The 25,689-nt window shown below is 42.9% G+C and overlaps 1 protein-coding gene across 3 annotated transcripts in view; it reads right to left on the bottom strand.

Moving 5' to 3' along the window:
• Positions 1-18,302, bottom strand: part of EPSTI1 (epithelial stromal interaction 1) — an 81,275-nt gene extending 62,973 nt beyond the window's left edge. For 2 of the 3 annotated variants that reach the window (XM_037894635.2, XM_037894641.2), the window contains exons 1-3: positions 18,017-18,302; positions 7,967-8,025; positions 4,353-4,436 (exon numbers count right to left, since the gene is read on the bottom strand). In XM_037894635.2, the coding sequence (XP_037750563.1) occupies positions 4,353-4,436; positions 7,967-8,025; positions 18,017-18,207 (334 nt within the window). In that variant the 5' untranslated portion in view covers positions 18,208-18,302. The remainder of the gene's footprint in view (positions 1-4,352; positions 4,437-7,966; positions 8,026-18,016) is intronic. The other variant, XM_043533331.1, reaches the window with a different exon arrangement.
• Positions 18,303-25,689: the final 7,387 nt, after the last annotated feature.

The following is a 25,689-nucleotide window of genomic DNA, read 5'->3' as shown; positions in this document are numbered from 1 at the left end:
TCTCTTTCTTCAAGCCTCTGCTGGCCCTCTTAAGCCCACATGAGCCAGTATAGAGCTAAAGTTCTTAATGCCAGATATTGAATATAGTGGACATTTCTCACCAGTCATCCATGTGTATTTGCTTCAATTTGGAAAGTACCAGCACTAACTGTTGATGTAGCCTCCTCAAATGCTGAACTTTCTACATGTCAGAAGTCTGTTATTTCTTTTCACTGTAGATACAGATCAGATGTGAAGTCCCCAAGGAAGTGAATCTGCCTTTTAATCTGTGTTAATTACTGTGCATTTCCCACAGTTCTGATTCCTCTGATGGAAGCTCCGAGGCTCCCTCTTAGTCATTCCACTCACTTTATGGAGTTGAGAACACACACCAACAGCTCCTTAGTTTCCTTCACATTAGTGATCAATGGCTCCAGGTCTAGTTGGCAGCTGGTATCAAGCGGAATACCCCAGGGGTCGGTCCTCGGGCGGTTTTGTTCAATATCTTCATTAATGATCTGGAGGATGGTGTGGATTGCACCCTCAGCAAGTTTGCAGATGACACTAAACTGGGAGGAGAGGTAGATACGCTGGAGGGTAGGGATAGGATACAGAGTAACCTAGACAAATTAGAGGGTTGGGCCAAAAGAAATCTGATGAGGTTCAACAAGGACAAGTGCAGAGGCCTGCACTTAGGACAGAAGAATCCAATGCACCGCTACAGACTAGGGACCGAATGGCTAGGCAGCAGTTCTGCAGAAAAGGACCTAGGGGTTACAGTGGACAAGAAGCTGGATATGAGTCAACAGTGTGCCATTTTTGCCAAGAAGGCCAATGGCATTTTGGGATGTATAAGTAGGGGCTTTGCCAGCAGATCGAGGGATGTGACCATTCCCCTCTATTCGACATTGGTGAGGCCTCATCTGGATTACTGTGTCCAGTTTTGGGCCCCACACTACAAGAAGGACGTGGAAAAATTGGAAAATGTCCAGCGGAGGGCAACAAAAATGATTAGGGGACTGGAACACATGACTTATGAGGAGAGGCTGAGGGAACTGGGATTGTTTAGTCTGCGGAAGAGAAGAATGAGGGGGGATTTGATAGCTGCTTTCAACCACCTGAAAGGGGTTCCAAAGAAGATGGATCTAGACTGTTCAGTGGTAGCAGATGACAGAACGAGGAATAATGGTCTCAAGTTGCAGTGGGGGAGGTTTAGGTTGGATATTAGGAAAAACTTTTTCACTAGGAGGGTGGTGAAACACTGGAATGCGTTACCTAGGGAGGTGGGGGAATCTCCTTCCTTAGAAGTTTTTAAGGTCAGGCTTGACAAAGCCCTGGCTGGGATGATTTAATTGGGGATTGGTCCTGCTTTGAGCAAGGGGTTGGACTAGATGATCTCCTGAGGTCTCTTCCAACCCTGATATTCTATGATTCCTCTTTCTCCTGCCATAAGCTCTGAAGTTCTTGCTCTTTTCCAAGGGTGTAACTTGAGCCATTTTAAGAAAATGCACATGAAGGCAACATTAGTATTAACAGATGTGAGCTAATAAGGGGGCAAAATTCAAAGTTCACCAGAAATTGAAGGAAAAAAAAAAAAAAAAAAACCACAACTTGCCTCCTAACCACTGGGAAGCTTTCCATGGCAGAGATATGCATCTCAGGAGGATTAAGTCATCTATTTCTGTAGAACTGTCACCATATACCCTTTGAACCAAGTTCTTATCCATGGTCATTAGGTATCTCCATGCACAAGGAGGCACACAGCCCTGACTAAAACGTGCCTTGATTAAAAGGACCCCCGAGTCCATGTCCTTCTGGATGATAAAGAAGGTGGAGGCTTCCCCAGTCAGAATTAACACCTTGCTAGCCTTGTCTACACTACCAAAGTTGCCCACTGGCAATAGGAGCTGCTGAAACAAGGAGGAACATGGTTTGTCAGGAATTATCAACAAGGACAAGCCACATTCAGAATCATTTCAGATAGGCTAGTGAAAGCCTGTTGCTGATTGTTTATCCAGAGGGGAGGAGGACTCTCCCACACAGATGTTAGGAGAGAGGCAGAGTGGAGGAGAACTTTCTCTGCTCAGCAACTAGGATGCAGACAGTGAACCCTTCCCCCACAACACACCAAGCCAGGACAAGAGAGCGACAGTTCCTTTTCCTTGCCAGCAGCTGGGAAATGCACTTTCAAAGTTAAACACCCACTAGCTAGTGGTTGATATGGAAGCGGGTGCCTTAGGACAGGAAGCCCAGCACCTTCCTCCCCAAAAGATGGGGGAGGGGTGGGTTTTTCACTTCTGCAACATTCTACTGCCACTCTTCCATCGAAAGCAGAGGTTGGCAAACTATGGCCCGCGGGCCACATCTGGTCTATGGGACCCTCCTGCCCAGCCTCTGAGCTCCTGGCCCAGGAGGCTAGTCCCCAGACTCTTTCCCCCCGCAGCCTCAGCACACTGCCGGCACAACGCTCTGGGCGGCCGGGCAGCACAGTTGCAGAGCCGCAGCCTGACCCGGTGCTCTGGGCAGTGCAGTAAGGGGGCAGGGAGCAGGAGGGGTTGGATAGAGGGCAGAGGAGTTGGGGGTGGTGGTCAGAGGGCAGGGATGTGGATAGGGGCAGGGCAGTCAGGAAGGAGGGGATGGGGTTAGATGGGGCGGCAGGGGACAGGGGGTGGTGGATGGGGTAGGAGTCCCGGGGGAGCTGTCGTCAGATAGGGGGCAGGGGCCAGGCCACGCCTGGCTGTTTGGGGAGACACAGCCTCCCCTTAACCAGCCCTCCATACAATTTGGAAACACATGTGGCCCTCAGGCCAAAAAGTTTGCCCGCCCCTGATCTAAAGCATTCATTCAGTCTTGAGCTAACAAGTTTAGACCTTCAGTTCCTAAATATCTTGTAAGTTTTTCAAACCCTGCAGTTCACTTTTGCCTTCCATACACCTCCTTAGCCCTGTATTCTACCCCTTTCAAGATTGCTTGAAAGAAAGATTTCACTCCAGTTTCATGTACTGTTTTTCAGTTATACTGTTCTTATTTAAAAAGAAAGCACAACTACAAAGGCTAGTTTGTGAATGAGGTTTCAACTTCATCAATACAGTCTCTCTATGCATGAGGGTAGGCAAAAAGCCACCCTAACTCTTTGCCTACCTTCGTACATAGACAGCAAAATTGCAGCAACGTGGATCCCAAATTTTATAGAAATGTAGGACTGGAAGGAATCTCAAGCAATGATCAAGTCCAGCCCCCTGTGCTGAGGTAGGACCAAGTGAACCTACACCATGTCTGACAGGTTTTTGTCAAACTAGTTCTTAAAAACTTCCAAGGATGGGGATTCCCTTGGAAGCTTATTCCAGAGCTTAGCTACCCTTATTGTTAGAATGTTTCCTGTAATATCTAACCTAAACCTTCCTTGCTGCAGATTAAGTCCATTACTTCTTGTCCTGCCTTCAGAGGACAACAAGAACAATTGATCATCATCCTTTTTATATTTCTAACATATCTGAAGACTTATCAGGTCCCCTGCCCAGTCTTCTCTTCAAGACTAAACACGCCCAGTTTCTTTAACATTTCCTCATAGGTCACTTTTCCTAAGCCTTTTGATCATCTTTCACAAAAATGTGGCTGCTCTGAATGATTTTTGGGAGCCAAAATGAATCATTTACAAAATACTTTGTTATGTTCCTTCCTCGAGCACAAGTTGATATGATCTGCAGTTTAAAAATTACAACCCACACCCACAGTTTGATTCATTGACCTATTGGCCATCCGCTCCAAAACTTGAAAAAAGTGATCTCCCACTTTAGTTTCATTGTAAACACCAGTGATTAGGGCACCACATAATGTACTTTAGGAAGAGGATGTAAGTAGTTTCATGCCCTCTTCTGAAAGTCCAGTCTGGGGTGCAACCAGCTGAGTAGAGCCAGAAGAGTTTAGAAAAACAGCAGGTCAGACATACTGGTTAACCATTTCCCCCATCCCCTTATTGTTAGAATTCACCTTAAAAAAAGGAGGTCATTTTTAAATTCCGGCCTAATGCTGCACTTACTTTTATATGTGTGTCTATTTTTGTGGTTATAATTTTCATGTTACAGTTTTCAGTGCTCTCAGCCAAGTCACTCACTGTGCTTTCTTCAAGTTGTTCTTCCATTGCCTAAATAACTATTCAAAATATGTTAAGTGATAATGTTTTACAGGGTTTTCTGCACCAGTCAGATGAAATTTCATGAAGGCGAAAGCTATGTATTTATGTTTTAGGAACTTCTTCATAGTCAAGTTCATTAAAATCCCACCAAGAGTAGCTATTATCGCTAACATTTTAACCATTATTTGGGATTTTTTTTTTTATAATCCACCGAGTCAGCTCACTTCTATTTCCTTACCCAGTTTCTGTGGTTTCAGGTTAATTGGTCCCAGCCGGTGCTGTTCCTTCCACCTCTCCAAGTTCTCCAGTTCTTTGTTGGCAACTAAATCAAAAAGAAAACAATCAGCATATAGAAATAAGAGCCACTACTGTAAGGAACTTATACTACTGTTAAATTACATCACATTAAAAACTGTGTGCACTCAGGGGCAGGTCGACTCTATTCTCCACAAACATAGTTCAAGCTACACTAATGGCTGGTCCATATGAAAGATTAATGAGCCTATGGTGCCAGCTATTAGCCAGGGGACTGCTTTCATCTCTGAAAGCCTTGAGTTCAAATCCTATTATTGTTGTCTTAAGCAGGGATGGCTACTATAGATATATAGACTATAGTCATGGTAGTTCCTGGCTGGTAGCTCTCCCCGATAATACCAGCAAGTTACCTATTTAAAATTATATAAATAAATGCATAGAACTCCCAAGACACGTGCCATCTGTCACTGCTCACTCATGCTGCTTTTTGTTCTTTCCCTTCCCTGCATTCATCTGTTCTCTATGGATATTATAGGCTGTGGGACCATCAAGAAAGTTAATCTCTTCACTGCAGCCATTTTTGGTCTATGAAAACTAGCTGCACTGCCCTCCCATTAGTTCCCCAGCCCAGCAGACCCTCCTATGAGGTGCAGAGTTATGGCACCCCTACCGAGCAGGGCAGAGCAGGAGCAGGCTGGAGAAGATGGGGTGGGGATTGTGGCAGTTCTGCATTTTGGCAATTCTCCTCTGCATGGGGACTATGGCAACAGGGGACACAATCTAGGGTGGTACTTGGGCTGTTCTAACCTGCTCCAGGGGCCAGTCTGATCCTTGCCAGCTTTAGTAAAGGGAAAATAAAACCTCCACTCTCACACTGCCTACACAGTAGGGTAAAATGTGTTCTGCTGAACCTATGTTCAGACCTACCTTCTTTTCTAGTGAAAACAAGGCCTTAGTCACCCATGCCACTCTCCACTAGCGCTGGGAACAATTCCCCCGCTTGTCATTTTCCTTGTCTGTAAGCCATCTTGGCCCCAATCCAGCAAGGTGCTTGCAGAGCTTTTTGAGTGCAATGCACATGCTTAAGTTTTCTGCTGGACTGGGGCCCTAGCGTTTTGTTTTCACAACACAAACACAACTACCACCATGACAGCAGCATTGTGTCTGCCTGGGCTGATTCTCACTCCTCTGAATTGTTTCCCTCCTGGACCTAAGGATGGTGGTTTGGTGTAATGGAACAGATGCCAGGATTCACTTTCTTTCTAGAGGAGAACACCACAACCCCACACCAGCTTACTCCAGGAGTGAGGTAAAGTGAGCCCTGGATCAACCACAGAGTCTTAAATTTAAGAAATTAAAATTAACCACTCTCCAAAGGGTTTCAAACCACACAGTGCTGACCCACTGCTCCTACCCGGCCCTGGTAGTTGTCTGACATTATGAAAGATATTGGTGAAGAGTTACAGTGCAGAGTTACTCCCAAATATAAGAACAAAAATTATGAAAAATCTTCCCGTTCCTGCCAAATAAAACTCCTTAATTTACTCCTAATCTTTTCTGTCCAGAATGTGTATTCATTATTTACTAGCAGTGGCTAAACAAAAACATTTAAGCCAGCCAATATGAACTTTTACAATGAAAGAATACTTTAGATTGCCATCTAAAAGAATGTTTACTGTATACACACTGTATACCCTGTCAGCATTTTGAGGCTTGTGTGCATTTATAAAATTATATAAATCACTTACATCTCTGAGCTTGTTACCAAGGAATTTATGTACACAGTTCTTTTGATTCCTGGATTTTGTGTTGTTCTCTTTTTTTTAAAGTGTATATGATATATGATTTTATTTTATACGCCAAATTTTCTGTAAAATGGGCTACTGCAATTTTTTAAGGGCTTGGTGCATTTCACTGCATCCTTCAACATGGAGGGAAAGTTTAGGTATTAGACCTGATTTGGGAGGCAGCAAATATCTACAAGAGCCCATTGAAGCTCAATGAGTTTAGTATCTGTTAGTAAATATTAAACCTTTTAGTTCTTTCTGTATATTTGAGTCATTTATATATTAACTATTCCTTAGAATCTATATTCAACAAAGAGAATGTCTGAATTCTAAGGCCCAGAACACTGGTCCTTCACCGATAAGGAACCCTAATCGGGAATTGTGTGTGTTAGGCTGTATAGTAATTTGTAGTGCCTTCATGTCTATAAAACTCCAGATATTCTTGGAAACCACCTCTTTAATATACACATATTTATAAACTTACGCACATATAGCTTACATAAGCACATATAAGCTTGGGAAACTAGTGAGGGATGATTGTTACTGCAGATCTTCCCTGTTGATTCCCCAACAGAAAACAACGATTGTGGGGTCAGAAGGACTCACTGAAAGACATTATCTTGAAGAATTATTGGTCCTTTCAACTGTAAATAATCATGCCTTCACACATAAGTCAGGTAAACTGAGAATGCATAGAAGTGATATCAGAACATCTGTTTATTTTGGCAAAGAGGGTTTCTTTGCCTAAAACCCTATATGACGACACTGGTAAGGGAACATAGTTGGGGAATGAGAACTGCACCTCTCTCCAGATACAGTAAAGGAGAGACACAGACCACTTCTTGGTCTGACAACACAGGCGTGGTAATGTATCTATTTCTTTCTGCATAATGTTGTACTAATCTGATTAAATAATTCCAATTGAGCCGGTTGTTCAACAGTCTCAACTCTAACTCAGACATGCAACAATTGGAGATGTAGATATTCTGTGCTGTTCAAATATCAAGCCATTGGAGGTAAGATGCCTTGCATTGTGCAGTTGTACTTAGAGAATTTGTTAAGCACATTCTATAAATGGACATTTTCTCCCTGAAAAACAGTACACGTGACCAGTTTAACCATATAAACATGCAATAGGTACACTATGCCAATATTGGCATTAGAGAAAGGTTAACTTGACCATGGATAGCTAAACAATACTCAAAATTTGATCTTCAAACCTAAACTCGACACCTGGAGGTGGGGGGAAGGGAAAAGAGGAGGAGGGTTATGAACTTTAGGAGGCGCATCAAGTTAATTCTGAATGTGTCTTGTAGAACTTCGTTTGAACAGCTATGACACCACCTTTCTAATGGGAACATTTTTACAGATATCCCATCTTTCTATGGTTGAACTATTCATTTCCTAATTTGGCTTTTCTACCCATGCAAAATATTTTAGAACAGATACAAGAAGAGTCTGCATGGTGATGGAGTTTACCTTTACTAGGTGATCACAATCAGTGCTTAATTTTTGCTGGGTCTTGCCAGGGCTGAGCCCCGGCACCTCTAGGTTTGCCATGTCAGTTATGAAAGTAAAAAGAACTGTTTGGTCCTAGCACATCATTACAAATTAAGCACTGATCACAATGATCCATTCTGGCCGTGGATTCTATGTTGTGGTAGCTTTAATATTATCACAACTGCACACATAAAACCAATGTAAAGGCGGAGATAAAACTGCAAGGGTCATAAAGCACAAAAACAAAAGCTGCATTTTGTAAAAACAAAACACAAAAATTCATCTTTAGAGTGTTAGATAATGCACTTACTTTTCTGTATCTTGTTCCTTCTGGTTTCATTTGGAGGTATCAAGACATATGCGCTTGTACTGGAACGGAAAGAACATTGTTAATTACTGTCATATGAGCCGATGAATTCATTACTATCCTCTATTTCAGTGTTTCCCAAACTTGGGACGCCACTTGTTCAGGGAAAGCCCCTGGTGGGCCAGGCTGGTTTGTTTACCTGCTGCGTCCGCAGGCTCGCCGCTGCAGGCCAATGGGGGCTGCGCTGGCCATGGTTCACCGCTGCAGGCCAGTGGGGGCTGCAGGAAGCAGTGCAGGCCGAGGGATGTACCAGCCACCACTTCCCGCAGCCCCCATTGGCCTGGAGTGGCGAACCGTGGCCAGTGGGAGCCACAATCGGCCGAACCTGCGGACGCGACAGGTAAACAAACTGGCCGGGCCCGTCAGGGGCTTTCCCTGAACAAGCGGCGTCCCAAGTGTGGGAGACACTGCTCTATTTCAATATGGACCTTTAGAATTTCTGTAAGAATAGCTACAAGGTTTAGAACAAAACTGGATGTATGATTTCTGCAGCAGGTATATACACAGGGATGTTTTCAATCACAAGCCAAGCTGTATGTCATGTGTGTCAAGAATAAGATTTTCAGAAATACTCAGCATTGGCCTAACTCTGCTTATGAAAGTCCCACCCTCACTGCTGATATAATGTCTCCTTCATTTCAAGATGTAGGAGACTATGTTATACAGTACATCCTGTCCATGAACATCAGTCAAACGTTTGTCTAACGGGGAAGGCATGGGAATTAGCAATTCTGGGTTCTATTCCTCTTCCCAGGCTCCATCCTACAAGGTGCCTAATGCTCTCAAGCACCTATTGATGTTCATCTTTGGCCCGTGCCTCAGTTTCTTCATCTATAAAATGGGGATGGTACATCACTGTGATGTCATGAAGCTTAATGCTTATGAAGGACTTTAAACTTTCTGGGCACATTTATTATTTTGCAGTAGTGCCTGAAAGCCTCCCCCCCGCCCCATCCTGCAATCCAGAATGGGTCCCAGTTGTGCTAGGGGATTAAAGAGACATTAAAGGAATGGGGTGAGGACAGAGGAGCACTGAGGGCAAGAAGAACAAGGCTGGCAGTAGGAGAACTATGAAGGAGAGAGGCAGGAGGTGCTTAAGGAAAGCAACTGAAAAGGGGACAGGGGGAAAAAAAAAAAAAAAATCACACAGAGCTTCGACTGCAAAAAGCAGCCTGCTGCTATATCACTGAGATCCAGGGCTGGGAAGGAAAGTATTTATATCTGTTTAATTACTGATTTCTCTTTGAACGCTTATTCTAGGAAGTGGATTCATTTAAAAAAAATTAAACTATGGAGCTGCTTCCATTAATGGAGCCAGCTAATACAATCCTTTCTTATCTTATTATTGTGATAGCCACTGAACATTTTCCATGCAGCCAAATATCCTTAACAACTGGGGTGCTGCAAACTCAGTGGAAGCAGTATGTACTGCATCATCACAAATCTGTCTAACATGATGTGTTATAAGGTTGTGCAGACAAAAGTTCACACCACAAGGGTTCAAAAAAAGAACTAAATAAGTTCATGGAAGATAGGTCCATCAATGGTTATTAGCCAGGATGGGCAGGGACAGTGTCCCTAGCCTCTGATTGCCAGAAGCTGGGAATGGGCAACAGAGGATGGATCATTTGATGATCTCCTGTTCTGTTCATTCCCTCTGGGGCACCTGGCATTGGCCATTGTCAGAAGACAGGATACTGGGCTAGATGGACCTTTGATCTGACCCAGTATGGCCGTTATGTTCCAGTATTGCACTTAAGTTAAGGATCAATTTAAGGCAAGTTAACAAAGCTTATCTTTGTTTATTTAACACAACTTGTTATTCTTGATCATATTACTGTATGCTTCTCCAAGCATTCCCTTATTTGGCTGGATTTAAAAATGTTTAGACTTCCTACCCCCAACTAAGCTTGAATGTCATCTGCTCTTTGATGGTTTTGTTAGGTTTGTTTTTATGGTATTTTACTAGCCAGATTTCAGACTACTACTTCTCTTGAGATGTTATTCATGAGTTTGTAAACTTCTTCAGTCCTCTTCTTGTTTCCTGTATTGTCTCTCCAAACTTTGCCAAAGAAAATTATGTATAGTTTTCTTTTTCAGAATGACTTCAGGGACTATGGTGATGAGCCCTATAAAAGGTTACGGATACAGATAGAGATAGGAATTAGCCTTTAAATGTACTCTCATATGGTAAGGCTCTGAAATTTCACAGTATTATGGTTCCTCTCCTTTAGATCCCCAGTTTGTTTTTTTTTTAAAACCTATATTAAAAAGTATCTATGGAAAGAACGGTCAACAAATCCAAAACATACATAATCTCCATAAAGATGATCATTTCCTTAGTCTGACATTCCTACTCGCTCAAATATATGTATCAGCAACAAATGCATCACGGCAAGGTAAAAGAAGTAAACAGCACCATAAAAGCCTGTGCAGTTAAAAGGAGACTGTTAAAAGCTGAATGGGTTTTCATATCATTGAAGTTTATTTGGAAACCAGATGAAAGCTTCAAAATAAGGAGAAGAGAGGCAGATGCAGAGCAGGAAAGGGACAAAACCAGCTTTGGCTTCCTTCAAGTCTAACATATAGTGCTTTGGTTATTTTAAACTATCAAAATAGGGGGGAGGTAAACACCTTTTTGGTCTCCCTTTACTGAAGTCCCTATGCATGTACCTACTCCACGTATGCAGGTTACATTAGGAGCGTAGGGTTGGAAGGTCATTGATGAGGAAATTCCACGTGTGCACCATTGGGAGTTGGAAAATGACTTGTTTAACATTAGAAAAGACCCAGTCAAAGTGTGGCTTTGGACACCCAAGGCTTACTGGAAATCAGTCAGTGTGGAAACTCAGGACCAAAGACTAAGCCCCCAGTCCTGCAGTTACCACGGGTGTTCTTTAATAAAGTTCTGTACAGGCACTGCAATCAACTCACAGACCGTAAATTGCAGGATCGGGGCTTAAATCCATACTCTAATTTGTTTTCCCTTTTCCTTGAGACCTTTGCATTAACTGTTACTTTTGCCTCTCTATGAAAGGAATTCTTTCACTCTGTTTGAGCCAGTTTGCAATACCACGTGTCAGACATATCCTCTCACAGACACTCTGATCCTGCAAAGCCTTCAGAACCCTAGTTACAAGAGGGCAATTTAACATTCTAGTCAGTTTTCTGTTTAAGCAGAATCTGAGCTACTGCAGTAACTGTATTTGGAAATGAGTTATCCTAATTGCCTTGCTGGAAATTAATGAAATGTCCTAATTTTGAAGATTTCAAATGATCAATAGTGCACACAATGTGAAGTACAAAGAGTATGAAAAAAACGGCATGGAACAAAAAGGAAATATGTTTTCTTCTACTCAGGCTCCAAAATACTTTTTTTTTTAATTGTTTATTTTGTGCTTAATGAAAAAACTATTGTTTTATTTTTTTAAACTTTTCCTTGTAATGTCTCTTTAGAGTTATAGAGGATGTGTTTCTCCTCCACCTCCCCCCGATAGAGATCCCATTAATAAGCTCTGAAAATCCTTGATGGATTTTCTGAGATTTTCCCCACAGAAACAGAGAAAATACATTTTGGCTTACTACTACTTTTGAGCAAACATTGACTTCTTTGATATTGGTCTGAGTATGGTGCCTGAAACCGCAATGCACTTTCTTTTTAAAAAAGAAACAACTGTTATGAGTTTGTGAAGACAAATTCCACATATTCGGGGGGGGTGGGGGGGGAGGAATGGGGGGGTGGAGTATTTGACTGTGTGGGTGGGAGTGGGGACACTATTTCAAATAGAGAAGATATGAAGTAAAGAAGGAAAACACCAGCAATGTTCGGTTTGATTTGCACCAAGTGTACATACTCTTATGTATGTATTTTATTCATGCAATAGTCCTGATGAAGTTGTACTTAAAATGCTTGCAGGACCTGGACCTTCATAAACTTCACACTGCTTCCTTGTGCATAGTTTTTGATTAAATTACACAACATAAGACTGTTTTGGTTGCACATGTCCTATTTTGCCAGATGGCGCCCATTGATAATTTTGCATGTTATTTTTGCCATTTGGCTGGGAAATTCTTACATTACCTGGCAAGAGGCAATGCGAGCAGCAGCATGAGCACTCTCCTGTCGCTACCTTTACGGAGCCATGCTAATGAAATTGGAACTGTTACTTTTGCATCTCTTCAAAATGTTATCAGTTATTTCCAGAGCAAGTATGTCCAGTTCTACAGTATATGCACCAATACAAAATGGCTGCAAGCTAATTATTCCACTCTCCATGGCACTAGATGATCTCATCTGATGTTCAGTTTGCAGTAAGAGATAGAAACATGAGAGTCCAAGGGAGAGCATCACAAATGGTTAAAGGCCTGGAAAAAGAAGAGATGTGGGCAGGTTCAGTCTACAGAACCTGATTTAGTTGGGGACTGGTCCTGATTTGAGCAATAACCTCCTGAGGTCCCTTCCAACCCTGATATTCTATGATTCTATCATGGAGACATTATAACCATCAACAGCTATGGAAAAGTAATACTATAAAGAGGACAAGAACAATTTATTCTCATTAGTCAGCGGAAAGAAGCAGAAGAATGGGCTTAAGCTGCAGCAGAGAAAGTTTACATGAAATACTGCATGAAGGAAAACGAAGGCTAGTTGACTTAAAGGATCAAACTGTCAAGGAGAGTTGTATCATCACCTTCAAGGATACTCACAGATGCACTTAGCATTCAATTGTCAGGCACTGTTTAAGAATATCCCACTTCCTAAGGCACATATACATGGCTGCATTGGTGGACACCAGCCACACATGAAGCTGTCACCAACCTGCCAAATCAGACATTTTCCCAAAGTGGGTCCATGCTAGCGGTAAACAACTGCCTGGTAGCTGTCTGTTTCCATTAAATGGAGCTAGTTGCAATGGATAACTGAAAATAACAGTGCTAGGTCCAAATCCTTACAACAGATATGTGTACACAGACACACTGATGCTAACAGGGCTCTGTGTGGGTGCAAGTGTCCAGCAGCATAGATCCATTTACAGGTTTGGGTCTCATCAATTTCTCCCGTCATCATTGGACAAATCCTGCAGTCTTAATTTATTTCAATGGGAGTTTTCACTAAGAGGGTTGTTTGCTGAGGCACAGATTTCCCAGCCCCAAAATAAAAAAAAAAGACAGTGTCTCTTAATAAAAAAGAGACACTGTCTCTTCTCCAGGAACCCCTTTATGGGAACATCTAGAGCAGGGGTGGCCAAACTGCGGCTCGTGAGCCACATGCTGCTCTTTTACAGTTAAAGTGAGGCTTGTGGAACTCCCCTCCTCCCATTTTCCACCTACCACACTATGCGGGAGCTTGGGTCTTCTGCCTTAGCCCCACTGGAGACACCTGCCAGGGCTCAGAACTTCAGCCCCACAGAAGGTGCCTGCTGGAGCTCAGGGTTTCAGCTGCACTCTTAATGAAGCCCCAAGCCTCAGCAGGAGCCTCGCATGGGGCTGAAGCCCTTAGCCCCACCACCATGCCACAGGGCAGAAGTGCTGAGCCCTGGCAGGTGTGCCCAGCTCTTGAACTTCTGAAGATTGTCGTATGTGGCTCGGAGGATCAGTAAGTTTGGCCACCCCTGTTCTAGAGTTTCCAAACAGAACAAAACAGCAGTAGTAAAATAAAGGCGGCAACTACAAATAATCTCCACAGTCATACAAACCAGTGGGCAGGGCTCCAACTCACACCCAGCTGTCTCATTAGTCATTAGCTCTTTATATTTCCCCTGCTCCCTCTAGTAGGACAGGGTTAATTAGCTCCTGCATGAACTTTTTAGGATTTGGGGTAGGCAGTGCCCTTGTACCAAGTCACTAGGGTGTCTTGCCTGAGTGAGGCCTAAGAAAGAACTACAGGATTCAGCCCTGAGCGGAGAAGCCTTTTACATAGGAAGAGAGATCAGAAGGAGAGGAAACAGAGAGGAGAGGAGAAAAAAAGCATGAGGGGCAGCAACAAGAGTTGTGGTCTTAACATTGGCACTGAATACACTTTTCAGCTGTATAACTCTCTGTGACTCACAGCTATGTTCACACTATACAAACAGAGAAATGAGGTCATCTAAAATACACTTACTGGAAGGTTGCAACTTAACACACAAGAACCAAAAGGGGGAGGAACGAATGAGCAAGCAAGCTGGATCCTAAGGCAGAGATGCACAACTCCCCAACCTTGCTTTTGGCTGACTCTTTGCACCTTGACTGTAGAAAGACCGAGATTGCATGCTTCCTTACGGAAACCTCTAGCCTGCAAGCAGGGCCAGGAAAAACCCTGAGAATCTAAAGTGATAGCTTCTAATTTTAAGACATTTTTCAATACACCACAGTCACTAAAGTTTAGAGGTGAGCTACCAAATTTGGAGATTATGGTCCAAGCCATAAACCTGGGATCCAGAATTGAACTTTTAGGCGTGTCGAGGGGCGCTTAGATCCCAAGGTTTGGTTCAGGATCATCTTTGGACAAACTGTGCTTGGTGGTCCACTGGACCAGTGGTTCTCAAACTAGAGCCTCCGCTTGTTCAGGGAAAGCCCCTGGTGGGCCGGGCTGGTTAGTTTACCTGCTGCGTCCACAGGTTTGGCCAATCACAGCTCCCACTAGCCGCGGTTCGCCGCTCCAGGCCAATGGGAGCTGTGGGAAGCAGCGCGGGCCAAGGGATGTGCTAGCTGCCGTTCCTGCAGCCCCCATTGGCCTGCAGCGGCAAACCGCGGCCAGTGGGAGCCACAATCGGCCGAACCTGTGGATGCAGCAGGTAAACAAACCGGCCCGGCCCACCAGGGGCTTTCCCTGAACAAGTGGCGGCCCTAGTTTGAGAACCACTGCACTATACTATCACACAGTTTAAGATTAGGGGAGAGTTACCTTAAATGAAATCATGGTGAACTGCTCTCTGCTGTTCAGTAGATGTCATCTGAATGCCAACAGTGAAAGGAAATATTTATCTCCACACTTCCTTGGGGAAACTGATACATGGGGATGGATTAGATGACTCACTAGCCAATAATGACAGAGTGTAGGGTTGCCATCTGGCCAGGTTTTACCCAGACAGTCTCGTTTTTGGCTTCTGTGTTGGGTGCCATAATTAGGGTTGCCGTGTTCCTGGTTTTTGACCAGAAAGTCCAGTCCAAAAGGGAACTGGCAACCTTAAATGGCATCTGAACTAAAAGTCCAGTTACCACAGGGCAGGGCCCTCAGTCATTAATCCCCACCCGCCCCTGTTGAGCCAGGGTTGCCTCCTACCTACAGGCAGGCTCTTTGAAACAATCCAGCAAGCAACCATGAGAAGGGGGTGGGAGAGGAGCAAGCAATAGGGGCAGGGCCTTGTGGGGGAAGAAGCAGGACAGGGGCAGGACCTCAAGGGTCCGGTTACCAACAGTTAGAAAGGTGACTAACCTATATGAATGAGTGCAATCCTCAAAGGTGTAGTGATGGGAGATTTACTTGTGAATAGAGTAGAGAATTAGGCCCTAAACAACCTGTGTAATTCAGAGGATTCTGGAACTCACTGAATACCATCTTGCAATTACAAAGGACAGTTGTCTACAGGAATGTTTTGAAGAGCCTCTTGCCTCCAGTTTAATGGACTCATTTTCAGGCCTTTAAAATCTGATTGCACAAAGACTGCAGTTTTATTTTCCATTTGTCTAAGTAGATTTCTATTGGTAACAGATTGTATGGATTTTTTTTAAATTGAGCATAAAGATTGAAAAAAAAAACTAGATTTTTTAAAACTCTAAATGCAAAGTATAAGTGTTCTGTAAACAAGTGTTCCACTGTGTCCTTTCTCTTTTCATCCTGCATGGCAAGGGATGTTTGTTCCCATTTGTACAATGTCATATCCTTGGATTTTATGATAGCAGGTTTGTTTTTTAGGAAGGTGGATTTTATTGGAAACTATTTTTACACAAGGTCAGATGTGTAAAAAAAAAAAAAAAAAAAAAAAAAAAAAAAAGAGTCAAGGCTGGTTGCTGAACAAGAGGGGCCATCACAACCTTTTTCTTTCTTAGTCACTTGACTACACTTTCATTTTCTACCTTTTGCAGATTTATTTTTTCAGGATAAGCTTTTGTTTCAGGTTTGTTCTGAACACATGCAATTTGGAAATCAACTTTTACAAGTAAATGTAACCTCACAGCATATTACAGACTTGAAGTCAAGCAACCCAATAAGCACAAACTGACTGTAGCAAGTAGTAGGTGTTTTCAAGCTCTTGTCACCCTGTTGATTCATTGTTTCCTTATTTTGGCTTTCAAAGATATTCTATAGGGTTTTGTCCTGGCATTTGAGTTTCATTTCCAAATTGAATTTGAACAGATGCTATTGCTGGCTAAGTTCCTGACAGATGATTCCCTCTCATTGTCAGGCATCCTGATGGAACAGAAACAGTTTGAAAGAGTTTGAGGTTTTACTTTGGTCTGATTATTCTTCAAATTCCTTAATAGTACAGAGCTAGAAAGACAGTCATAGGATTTCCCAACGTTCCAGGTGTAAGGAGTGTTCCTGTCATGCAAAGAAAAGGAAGTGGCCAGAATGCCTCTGCATTCTAGCTATTCCCAGCTGCCAGAAAAATCCCCTGAGCTCATAGTTATCTGTGTGTTAATTAGAGCAGCCTTGGGGCTATTCTAATTTATGCTGGAGGCTGAATTGATCCCTGGATAGCCCCAGAATAGAGAAAAAATAAAAAAGGTGGCACAAACTGTCTTTGTCTTGCCTGTTTCTAATTTTGGAAGAGGCAGGAAGTTAATCAGATTCATGACTGCATGATTATCTTCCCAAACAGAAGAAAACTTATGTGAAGTTATCCAGATCTAAATAGCCCATACATACCAAGAGTAGATCATTTTACAACTTGTTAGATGTTCAAGCATTCAACATTAGAGAATTAAATTAAAATAAAAAGTGAAACTTCAAACTAGTGTTTATGATCTTTTGTCCCACAGTTGTCCCATGTTAGCTCCACCCTTTTCCCTCCTTGAGTTTCAGTAAAAGAAAGAAAGGAAACTGAAACAGCTTCTAGTGAGCAGGACTAATTTAAACCAGCTGCACTTTGAAAGAAAAGAAAAACAGCATGATCAACAGAATAGTTAACGTTATCATTAACAGTGTTCAGTGTAGAAATAACTTGGAAACAAAAAATAATTAAATTTGGGTGAAAAAAATGTAAGTAATTAATAGTTTTGCCCAGCTAAGCATACATATAGGAGGTGCATATGCATACACAGAGCATACAGCCTGCAGAATATCTAGTTACAATAACTAAAAGTTAAAATTAGAGATGGCTGGAACCCAGTTAGTTTTAAACTACAGCTCAGGGCTAAGGCTTTGGCTTTACATTTGTCAGGGTTAAGCATTTACAAACTAGTCTTCAATTCCTGCCATCATGGGTTGCATCTAAACTGCATAAGGAAATCAGTTCTAGCTCAGAACCAAAGTTGATTTTTTGGATCTGGCAGTTTTTAATCCACCTCCTGTGATTAAATTTAGTTGAAAAAGATTATCAGAATTGGCTTTGACATTCCGGTTCAAGACCTTCTCTAATTAAGAGTCCATACACGTATTCACAATGTACGTAATACCATCTGCTTAGAAACAGATAGTAATAGAGATACACACCAAATTCTGTAAGCCCACTGCACCTAATGCACACACGCAAAGCTTATGTTTTTTACATGAACATATTAAGTACATGTGCATGGTCACACAGCAATATTATCTCTGAACCATATCTCCAGAGTCTTCATAAGAGCTCAGCTCTCATTTAGGCACAAATAAGTGGTCAGATTCTCAGAAAAAAGTTAAGGGCCAAGCATTTTGAAAGTCTGACCCTAAACTCTTTCAAAAAAAATTTCCTCTGTACTCACATCCTTTATATAAATACACACATTGAGTCTGCTGAAAAACTGGTACTTAGTACTCACAATTTTATTGTGTAAATACATACAAACATGGCTAGACTGGTTGCTACTTACCGCTGCTCCTGTTGCAAGGTTGGTTTTTGGCACCCCAATTCTTCTGCAGAAGTCAGGTCCCCCCTAGGATTTCCAGCTCCCTCTGTCTGCCCAGAGTTCTCCCGCTCCTGATAACCCCTAGAATAGGAGGTGGTGGAGGTAGCAGCCACCCTGCACCTGCTGTCTTTTTCCCATCTTGTTGCCCCATACATAGTCTCGAAGTGTGTCCTGTCTTGTCAAAGAAGGCTGTAAATCCCGCCCAGCCAGGGACTTTTGACAACAAAACAAGGAACCAGGAAATGAAAGACAAAACTGCTGAGTTACAGTCAGTTGGTTTCAATTTCTTATAAGACCACCCCCAAACCAGCTCCTCCCTGCTCTGACACGTGCAGGAGCACTTTCCCTTCCTCATTCACCCAATCTCCTCTACTCCACCTGGAGCTCAAGCTGATCACTTGACTGACAAGGGCACAAAAGGTAACTGGGAACTGGAGTTCAGGGACAGATAGAAAGCTTTTCTGCTCTCATTCTAATGGCCCAGCTGGGTGATAGTTTGTGCAGCCTCAGCTCTCTTTGAATTAACATATCTGAAATATCTAAAGTAGGGGTTGGGTAAAATCTAGATCCCTTTCAGTTGTTGACCCCAATGCCCCAAATTACACTACCTAACTGGAGAACACGTCTAACTTTTCCTACTGCATCAAAAAAACCTGGCCCCTGACAATTTGTGGCTCAACAGTGTTGCAGTCCCCGAGATCCAATACCTGGGTCCTGTTAGATCCAGCAAATGTTTGGCTCCAACTCTCCTAATTTTACTGCCTGAAGAAAGAACAAATGTAGACACTCTTCTTAAACAAAATAGAAAACAAAACCAATAAAATCTGGATCCTGATGCACCTTGCACAACAGCACTTCAAATATTCAGGTCTGGCATCAGAAATGTGCTGGATCCAGAACATTTTGGGAACCTGCTTCACAAATTTCACTGCTTAAGTAGAGAACAAGTTTAGCTGCTCCTATTCTTACAAAAAAATCTGGATTCCAATACATCCCAGTGCAACAGAGCTGGAAAAACCTAGATCCAACACACAAATTCTGCCTGATTCCTGCAAGTTGGAACCAGTCTCCCAAATGCCACTGGCTAAATAAAGAACAAGATAGCTGCTCAGATTGCACCAAAGAAATCTGGATTCTAATTCATTCAATAAAACAGTGTCAAAAAAAATCCAGTGCTAACATGTGGATTCTCCTATATTCAGCCAGGTTTTGGTCCTAACAGCCCACATTTTATTGCCTAAAAAGAGAACATATTTAGCTGCTACTGCACCTTAAAAATCCAGACCCCAGTGTAATAGTACCACAGAAACTCAGATCCAGCATCTGAATCCTGCTGGATCTTACCAGTTTTGGGTGACAAACACAGAAATAGTATAACCAAAATAGAGAGCCAGTGTTGCTTCTACTATACTGGGGGAAAAAATTGGGAAAAAAATGTGAACACCATCATATCTGGTACAAAAAACAAACAAACAAAACAAAACAGCCACAAGTCTAATTTGACACCTTTATTTGGATAGATCCTGCAACTATTTTGCTGCAGGCCCATCATTTCTACTATCTATACTTATATACATATTCAGCTTTCTCCTAGCGCCCCAGACTAATCGAGATTCCTAACTGGGACACATAGCCATGTAGTAGTAACATGTTGTGGGGAGAGGAGGTTTGTTTGTTTTTGCAGTGTAAAGGGATCCTACAAGGAATACAGAGCAGGAAGGAAGGAATATTCTTTCTTTGTTCTTTCTTTCTACCACCCTATGCATCCTGTCTAACAGGAGTCAGTGGCCGTATAGGCTCTTATGGACAAACAAACAACAGGCAGTTATTGGGCCTTCAGAATTCCAGCAGCAGTAAGGCACTTTCAGCCTGCTGCAGCATCAGGACCTTTTTTACCCTTCCTGGGCAGCAGTAGCAGCAACACCAGCCCGTTATAGGGAAGCAATTACAGGGAATCCTCGCACTTACGACGCTTTTCAATTGACAGCCTGTTTCGCCCTTAAGATGAAAGCGGGCAGGGAGAACAGCACACATCACATGCTGAGCCCCATCAATCACTATTTCTCTGGTCAAGCTTTCTGATTGGCCGAGCCCGGGGCTGGGAGCCAATCAACAACAAGCAGCAAGGCCCCCTCCCCCCCCACCCCCCCGGCAACAAGCTACCCCGGCTGTGGAAACCAATCAGATAAGCATCTGCAAGGGCCCCAGCCCTCGGGGAAGCCCCAAAAAATTCTGGAAATGGAAAGTCAAAGCATATGTGATTTTATATGTTTATTTGAATGCTATTTACCAAATAAATAAATTGATGTTGCTACATTCGTCATCTATAATTCAGTTAGTACAAAAATCTGGGTTACTGTGGTGAAAATAGTGTATCAAGCCTTGGTTCAGGAACCAATCCACCCCCTTTATACCATTGATTCCTACTGGAAAAGCGGTTTCGACATACAACATTTTGACTTACAATGCAGTTCTGGGGAACGAATTGTGTCGTAAGTCCGAGGACTCCAACATTGTCATTTGAATTTCTGGCAACAGCTTTCTTCTGGTCTGATGGCTCCTAGCTGCCTCCAATTGCCACATATTTCTAGAACTGGTGATTCCTTTCCTAGGGGCCTGTGACATTTCTCCCTGATTGCCACATTACTGTCAACGTGGTTCATATGGTGATGGTTCATGTAAGCGCTAATGACACTGCATCACGGGATATCTCACAGATAATAGATGACTCCAGGGAACTCAGAAGCATGCTGAAAACAAAGACTGTCCAAGCAATGTTCTCTGAGATCCTTCCTGTCCCACGAGGGAAGGATGGCAGAGGGCAGAAGATTCTGGCAGTGAACTGCTGGAAGTGAACCTCCAGGTAAATGGCATAGGGTGTAGGGTTTAGGTTTTGTGGAATATTGGTCCACCTTCTGTGGGGAGAGCAGGCTTTATAGTTTGGATGGCCTCCACCTCATCAGAAGTGGAACCAATATTCTCAGGAACAGGCTTGCTAGAACAGTGAGGAGGGCGTAAAACTAATAGCAATAGGGAAGGGTAAAAGAGGGAAGAGCTGAACACTTGGCACAAAATCGAGATTTTGAGAACAAAATTAATCAAGGAACCAAAGGATGTGCAGAAAAGTGTTATTATACCAGAGGATTTCTATATGATTTTTAATTGTATATAGTTTAAAGATCCCAAACTAATGTTAATTAGAAGGCCAAACTGCTCAGCACATCTGGGACAGAGAGTCTGTTCTCAGAAGAGATAAGACTTTTCAAAAACAACTGTTCCTCAGAACAGCACACAGAGACTCCCACCCTTCTCACGTTCTTTATCTTGCTTGTTATGTATGTTATATGGTAAGGGGGTTAAGCAGTTTCATTACACCCTAAGAGTTATTAAAGTTAGAAGAGATATATGTTGAAATAAAGCTCGAGAATGCATGTGAATGGATGTTGTGTGAGAAGATGCATGGTTAGGAGTGCCAGCCTAAGAGTTACCACTTCAGTATCGATTGGCCGAAGAATGCGCTAAGTGGAGATAAGCGGATGGCCCCCGGAGTGCAGACTGGAATCCACACATTAGCCTCAAGGATGGGAGAACCGAATAACAAGATAACATCTGGCAGCACGGAGCCGTCAGGGATGTGCCATGTGCTGACTGATTCAGCAACAGCATGATAAAGCCACCTCCATAGACTGGCATAGGAATAAAACTCCTATAAAAACAGACCCTAAAGACTAAGGACTTTGAGTCTGGCTCTGCAACCACCCTCCAGGAGCATCCGATGCGCATCTGACAAAGACTTGGCTCCACCCTCATGCCCAGGTTACCTGGCCAGTAACTTGGCATGAGCAACCTCTAGGCTGGTAACTATAACAACTTTGCAGAACTTGTATGTGTATGCGTGTGGGAGTGAATGGGATGTGGTAAATATGACTGTTTACTTGCTTTGCCTCTTTTGGTATTTTGTGTGAGTACATGGGATAGAATGGTTATGATTACTTGTTTACTGTGCCTCATTTTGTATTCACAATAAACACGGCATTTTGTCTTACCCCCTTTTAAAAGATCCTGTTGGGTTTTATTTTATTGGTATAACAGAAGTTCTTTAATTGCCTATACACCAATGCTAGGACCCTAGGTAACAAACAAGATCAATTGGAATTGCTCATTTATGAGCAGAAATTTGATCTCATTGGTATTATTGAATCCTGGTAGGATTATTCACATGATGTGAATATTAAAACCAATGGTTATACCTTATTTAGGAAGAATGGAGATGGCAAAAGGGGAGGGGGAATGGCACTTTATGTCAAAAATGACATTACCTGTTGCCAAATCACTGAGAACTCAGAAAAAAAAATCTCAAATTCTTATGAATCAATGTTCTAACAGATAAAGCACAAGATGGGATATTAATTGGTGTCTACTACAGATCACCAAATCACATTAGGGAATAGGATGACCAGCTCCCTACACACCTATCTATAATGTATAGAAAAAAAAGCTGCACAATCATGGGGACCTCAGTTTGAATGACATATGCTGGGGGTCTTATGCTGTCAGTACTAAAACTTCCTTGGAATTTCTAGGTATAATAGATGCCAATTTCCTAACCCAAAAAGTGTTGCAGCCAACATGGGGGAATTCTATATTAGACTGCATCTTGACAAATAAAGAGGGACTGATCAAAGAACTAAAAATTAAGAGTCATTAGGTACAACTGATCATTACTTGATCCCATTTATCATGTGAAAAACAATAAAATCCAGATATAGATCTATCTATCTATCTACCTATCTATATTGGTGCTTTACAATCATAGTATCACAAAGCTTAAAACAATTATAAGCCAAATCAGCTGGGAGAAAGAATTTAATCAGAAAAACGTGAATGATATGTATGAATTGTTTAAGAACATTTTATTAGATGCCCTGTAGCAAAGAGGTGTGCCTGCCCTCTGTGATTGACAGCAAGGGAGGGCCAGACACCCACTGGTGGGCAGAACCAGGAAGTCCATGCCCACCACGCCGGAAGCAGAGGGGCGCAACAGGAACTGGAAGTATAAGAGGCAGGCCCTGCAACTCAATTGGGCTGGAGCCACCAAGGGAGACAGATGCATCCAGCCTGCAGCTGGAACCAGAGCCCACAGGAGACTTCTGTTGTCCCAAGAATGCTCCCAAGCTACCAGAACTGCCAGACACGCCTGATGCTGAGGAGCTGCTGGGACTGCCCCTGGCAGTGTACCCTGGGGAGATGGAGGACAAACCTAGGACCCATGTACACCCTGAGGGGAGGGGAGGAAGTAGTCCAGGGCCAGTTGACTACAATCAGGCTGGGTTGCTGGCTGACCCCAAGTCAGTGTGTTGTGGCTGGATCTCCACTCTGCCACTGTTAGGGCCCTGGGCTGGGATGCGGTGGAGTTGGGTGCGTCTGTGTCCCCCTGCCACCCAACTCATGGAGTGGCAGCCTCCTTTCCCTTAGTCCAGGAGGCCTGTCTTAATCTACTGTCCTCTGAGATAAGATGCTAGACTGTGTTTGGGGCTCACCACTGCCTAAGGGCCAGGCTTCTAGACTCTTACCTGCTCCACCTGGTTTGAGGGCTGGAGCTCTAGACTGCTTGGTGCCCTGCCCTGCCTAAGGGCCTGGGCCCCTGAACTTTTCCCTGCTTGACCCTGCCTGAGGGAGGGAACCCTAGACTGCTTGGGGCCCTGTCCTGCCTGAGCCTCTGGACTATTCACTGCTCTAGCCTGCCTAAGGGTTTGAGCCCTAGAGACTATTAATTTTCCCCCTTTGTTAGACTGCTATTCCAGAGGTGTGACAGCAAAAAGGTGTTGCCTCCCTCAGAGATTGACAGCGAGGGAGGGCCACACCCCCTACATACCTACTGATTGAAAGAGGGGCCTGATTTAGACGGGGAAGTAAAGGCCGCTATAAATAAATAAATAAACAAATTAATATTTAATGGAGCAATAGCATTGTTAGGATTCTTTTTGTTCCTAATATACTTTTATTTTTATTTATTTATTTATTTACTTACTTATAGCTGCCTTCACTTCCCTGTCTAAATATATATATATATATATATATATGGAAGAAAAGGGATGTTGATAGTAGTGAATTTAAATTAGAAGCTAGGAATTATAGAAAGTTGATAAGGGAAGCAAACCTATGGCCAGCAGTGTAAAAAAACCTCCTTCTTATTCTCCTTAAAAGTATATTAGGAACAAAAAAAATCCTAACAATGCTATTGGTCCATTACTAGATGGAAATGATAGAATTATCAATAATAATGCAGAAAAGGCAGAAGTTTTCAATAAATATTTATGTTCTGTATTTGGGGGAAAAACAGATGATGTAATCATATCATATGATGGTGATAATACTTTTTCCATTCCACTAATATATCAAGGGAATGTTAAACAACAGCTACTAAAGTCAGACGTTTTAAAATCAGCATGTCCAAATAATTTGCACCCAAGTGTTTTCAAAGAGTTGACTGAGGAGCTCCCTGGGCCATTAATGTTGATTGTCAATTAGTCTTGGAACACTGGAAAAAGTTCAAGAAGACTAGAAGAAAGCTAATGTTGTGCCAATACCTAAAAAGGGTAAACAGGATGACTCAGGCAATTATAGGCCTGTCAGCCTGACATCAATCCTGGGCAAGATAAGGGAGCAGCTGATACAGGAGTCAATTAATAAAGAATTAAAGGAGGATAATATAATTAATGCCAGCCAACATGGGTTTAAGGAATATAGATCCTGTCAAACTATCTGGATTACAAGTTTAGTTGGTAAAGGTAACAGTATTTATGTGATATACTTACACTTCTGCAAGTTGTTTGAATTGGTAACACATGACATTTTGATTAGAAAACTAGAATGATATAAAATTAACATGGGACACAGATAGGCTAACTGGTAGGTCTCAAAATGTAATTGTAAATGGGGAATCATCATCAAGCAGGTCTGTTTTTAGTGGGGCTTCACAGGGATTGATTCTTTGACTGGCGTTATTTAAGATTTTATCAATGGCCTGGAAGAAAACATAAAATCATCACTGATAATATATGCAGATGACACAAAAATTGGGGCAATGGTCAATAATGAAGACAATAGGTTACTGATAAAGACAGGGCCGGCTCCAGGCACCAGCGTTCCAAGCAGGTGCTTGGGGCGGCAGTTAGAAAGGGGTGGGAGTTCCTCCGGCCATGGCGGCAATTCAGCGGCAGCTTCTCCCCTTTGCTGGCCGCAGCGGCAAATCGGCGGCAACTTCTTCCTTTTGCCATCCGCGGTGGCAGTTTTTTTTTCACTGCTTGGGGTGGCAAAAACTGTAGAGCCGGCCCTGGATACAGAGTCTTCTCCTTGAGCTGCCACCTTGACATGTTGGAGAAGCTTGTGTACACTTAAGGCCCTACGAGCGATGCCATCTGGAGTCTTGTACTCCTGATAGGATCACCCATTGAAGGCAAGGTACCACACAAAGTGCAGTCCACCACAGCACAACCTAGTATAAAACCTCAACAGCAGAACAGGCAGATGAAGCAGGACATTTATGGAGGCAGACGAAGGCTGCAACAGAGGAGAAACTCCCGGTCATCTTGGACCTTGCCACCAGACACAGGTGCCTCTTCCGCCAAGATTTG

The sequence above is a fragment of the Chelonia mydas genome, chromosome 1 (genome assembly GCF_015237465.2).
Source record: "Chelonia mydas isolate rCheMyd1 chromosome 1, rCheMyd1.pri.v2, whole genome shotgun sequence".
Lineage (NCBI taxonomy): Eukaryota > Metazoa > Chordata > Testudines > Cheloniidae > Chelonia > Chelonia mydas.
This window is presented reverse-complemented; position numbering and strand designations above follow the sequence as displayed.